Consider the following 3,193-nt stretch of genomic DNA (forward strand, 5'->3'; position numbering starts at 1 on the left):
CCCTGTCACACACAGAGCTGCAGGGCGATCAGGGGGTTTGGGCGCTGCCCCCTGTCACGCTGATCCAGTGCCAGGAGGCCTCGCGGCTCCGCTGATCCCAGTGCTGGGAGGCATATTACCCTTTTACTATATAGGATAGAGGCCTGGGGGCCGGCTGGTTTGCCCTGAAGGGTGTCCTGGATCAGGGTGGGGGTCCCCACTGGGGTGCCTGGCCAGTCTGGGTGAGGGGCTGAGGGCTGCTTTCAGGCTGGCAATTGACTGAAGCTCCCAACCGCTCCTTGTTTTCTTTTTTTTATTCTGGGCCAGCTTTAGCTCTGGCTCTAGCTCTGAGGCTTCCGCTGCTATAATCGAAACAATGTATAACTCTAGCTCTGAGATCCCGGCTGGCTGAAAGCTGATTTCTGGGGTTTTGTTTAGCTACTACATTTGCAACATAGTACATAGTTTCTTAGAGTTGTAGCTCAGAGGCCGTCAAGTCAGGCGGGGGTTGGAGTCCGCAGTCACTGCAGCAAGCAAACCTCATGTTCGCTTCCAGCTGCCTGGCTGCCGGCCGCCATCTTGGCTGACAGTTAATTTGCATAAGGATATGCTGATTAGCCAATGGGAAGGGTAGCTCGTACGCCAATTACCATGTTTCTCTTTTATTAGTGTAGATATTAATTTCAGAGAGGAAGGGAGGGAGAGACAGAAACATCAATGATGGGAGAGACTCATTGATCGGCCACCTTCTGCATGCCCCTTACTGAGGATCGACCCCGCAACCCCTCAGTCCCCAGGCCAATGCTCTATCCACTGAGCCAAACCGGCTAGGGCCTCTATCAGCACTTTTGCCCTCAGTGGCATCCGGTGGGGAAGGGGGCTTGACTGAGAGATGTAGGCTTTGTCCTGGGCTACCAATGAGCCAGGCAAAGGCTCTAAGTGAGGGCAGTACTTGGGGGACTTTTGGGTTTTACAACAGTCCCCAATGGACTACAGGGTAAGAGCAAGGTGTAGGAGTGGTAGGCAGACTTCTATGGTGTGGAGTCAGGGTGGGGCTTTCCACCTTGAGTTTTTTTGTGTGTGTTTTTCCCCAGAGAGGAAGGGAGAGGGAGAGAAACAGAAACATCAATGATGAGAGAGAATCACTGATTGGCTGCCTTCTGCACACCCCCTACTGGGGATTGAGACCGGGTATGTGCCCTTGACCAGACATGAACCCGGGACCCTTCAGTCCACAGGCCGACGCTCTATCCACTGAGCCAAACCAGCTAGGGCTCCACCTTGAGTCTTCAATGCTTGCCAGAGCTGAGGTTCTGGAGGAGGGTAGATGCCTAGGGTGATGAGTTGAAGGGCACCTCTTAGACCAGACACTGGAGCCGTAGGAGGGAGTGGCTCCTGCAGGGATACCTTAGCCACAGATCCCTGCTAGCTGCTCGTACCCTCTGCCCAAGAACAACATAGCCATCTGTTCAGGTGTCTATTTTCTGCGTTTATTCCCTGTTGTTCCAAGCTCTAAGCTTCAGCTTACTTCACTCCACTTCCATGGTCTGCACGGTTTCCTCCACCAGCTCCAGGGGCAGTGGCTTCACTGTCTCGGACAGGACAGCTGTGGTCCCAGGGGCAAAGAGGTACTGGGTGTGCCTGGGATGGAGGAGAAATGGCCTCTCAATATAGGCCCATCATGTGGCCTGTCCTCTTGCAGCCCCCAACCTTCCCTGCTACAGCCCATCCTCCCCTGTGGTCCCACATCTCCCTTGCTCCCACCTCTCTATGGGCTTTGTGGGTGAGCTCAGTGTTCGCAGCATCTTGGCGCCGGTCCCCGTGATCACACATGCATCCACACTGCCCCCGGAGCCCAGGTCACCCAGGATTCCTGCAGTGATGGCTTCCACCAGCAGCCCCTGCGCGGCCTCCAGCTGTGGCGATGTGTGTGTGAGGTCTGATGGACTCTTCTGGCATCACCCGCAGGCTACAGCCTGGGGGCTTTGTTAATCGTGAAGCCCAGACTGCTTATCCTTTGCTCACACCCAAACTCCTCTCTCCCCCTCTACCCCATCTCCACTCCAAACTCCCCTTCCCTGGTCTGCTTCCCTCTCCCCTTCCTGTTCCCACTGCCCACTGTCCCCATCTTTACAAACTTCTCTGAGTCACTTTCCTGGCTCTGATTCCAGCGGCCTATCCACCCAATCAACGTGTCTTAGCCCCCAATCCACCGGATCTTTCTCTTTCTGGGTCTTACCTCATCCCTTTCCCTCCCACCCCTAACAAAATGCAGACTCCAGACCCCACCTGCCACTTCCTCCCTCAGCTCCAGTCCTCTCCGAGCTTTGACTTCTCCAGGCAGCCTAACACTTTGGCGCTGACGGTGGTCTGTTGGAAAACAGCACTCCTCTACCCTCACTCCACCGGCCCCCTCGGTCTCCTTTCAGTCGCCGCCTCCTCTGAGAAGCCTTCCCTGACCTCTAGACCAGGCCAGGGTCCCTCTACGCTCCCCCAGCTCCCGGGTGCACTTCCCACCCATGACCACATAGTGGGGGTCAGGTGTCGCTCACCGTCATGTTCGGCTGGAACCGGTCCTCCAGCATCGCCAGGGCCGCGTCCTGGCCGGAGCCTGCAGGCAGAAGGGGCATCTAAGGTAAGCTGGCCGCCCAACGCAGGGCAAACGGGTCCCAGGGGCGGGGTGCGTGGGGACCCGCAGAACCGCTCACCCAGGGCCGTGAAGGGCAGACGGCTGTAGGAGCCGTGGGGGTGCACGCTGTAGAGCTGCGGTCCGGTCACGTCTACGCCGCCCACGACCAGCGAAGCACCGATGTGGCCCTGGTACCTGGGCGCGGAGTGGGCGTGGTCATTCGCAAGCACTGGGACCCAGGCCCCACTCACTACACTCCTCCTGACCGGAGCCCCGCCTCTTCCGGTGACCGGGCGTCTCTGACTGACAGCGCTCCTTCCCTTGCCCAGCTCCTCAGGCTGGCCTCTTCCGGTATCCCGGGACCTCGCAGCCCCGCCCCCTCCCCGTACCACCTCCTCAGCCCCGCCCATCCCGCAACGGCCCCTCCCCAGGCCCATCTTAGCCCCGCCCTCTGCACCGGAAAAGCTTCTGGCGCAGAAAGCGGGTAACCGTGGCCACGCGGGGCTCGCGGCCCGTGGACAGCGCGTGTAGCTCCATGTTGGACGCCGCCATCCGCGTGGTCATCTCGGCGTCCGCGGCTACTCC

The 3,193-nt window shown here is 58.7% G+C and overlaps 1 protein-coding gene across 1 annotated transcript in view; it reads right to left on the reverse strand.

Annotated features, from left to right (window-relative positions):
* Nucleotides 1-1,447: 1,447 nt before the first annotated feature.
* Nucleotides 1,448-3,193, reverse strand: part of PSMB10 (proteasome subunit beta 10) — a 2,814-nt gene continuing 1,068 nt past the window's right edge. Inside the window, exons 4-8 of the mRNA XM_005876423.2 lie at nt 3,066-3,193; nt 2,688-2,803; nt 2,532-2,590; nt 1,744-1,895; nt 1,448-1,620 (exon numbers count right to left, since the gene is read on the reverse strand). The exon at nt 3,066-3,193 is cut by the window's right edge and continues 15 nt beyond it. Of these exons, the coding sequence (XP_005876485.1) occupies nt 1,509-1,620; nt 1,744-1,895; nt 2,532-2,590; nt 2,688-2,803; nt 3,066-3,193 (567 nt within the window). The 3' untranslated portion in view covers nt 1,448-1,508. The remainder of the gene's footprint in view (nt 1,621-1,743; nt 1,896-2,531; nt 2,591-2,687; nt 2,804-3,065) is intronic.

Source organism: Myotis brandtii, unplaced genomic scaffold, assembly GCF_000412655.1.
Source record: "Myotis brandtii unplaced genomic scaffold, ASM41265v1 scaffold486, whole genome shotgun sequence".
NCBI lineage: Eukaryota > Metazoa > Chordata > Mammalia > Chiroptera > Vespertilionidae > Myotis > Myotis brandtii.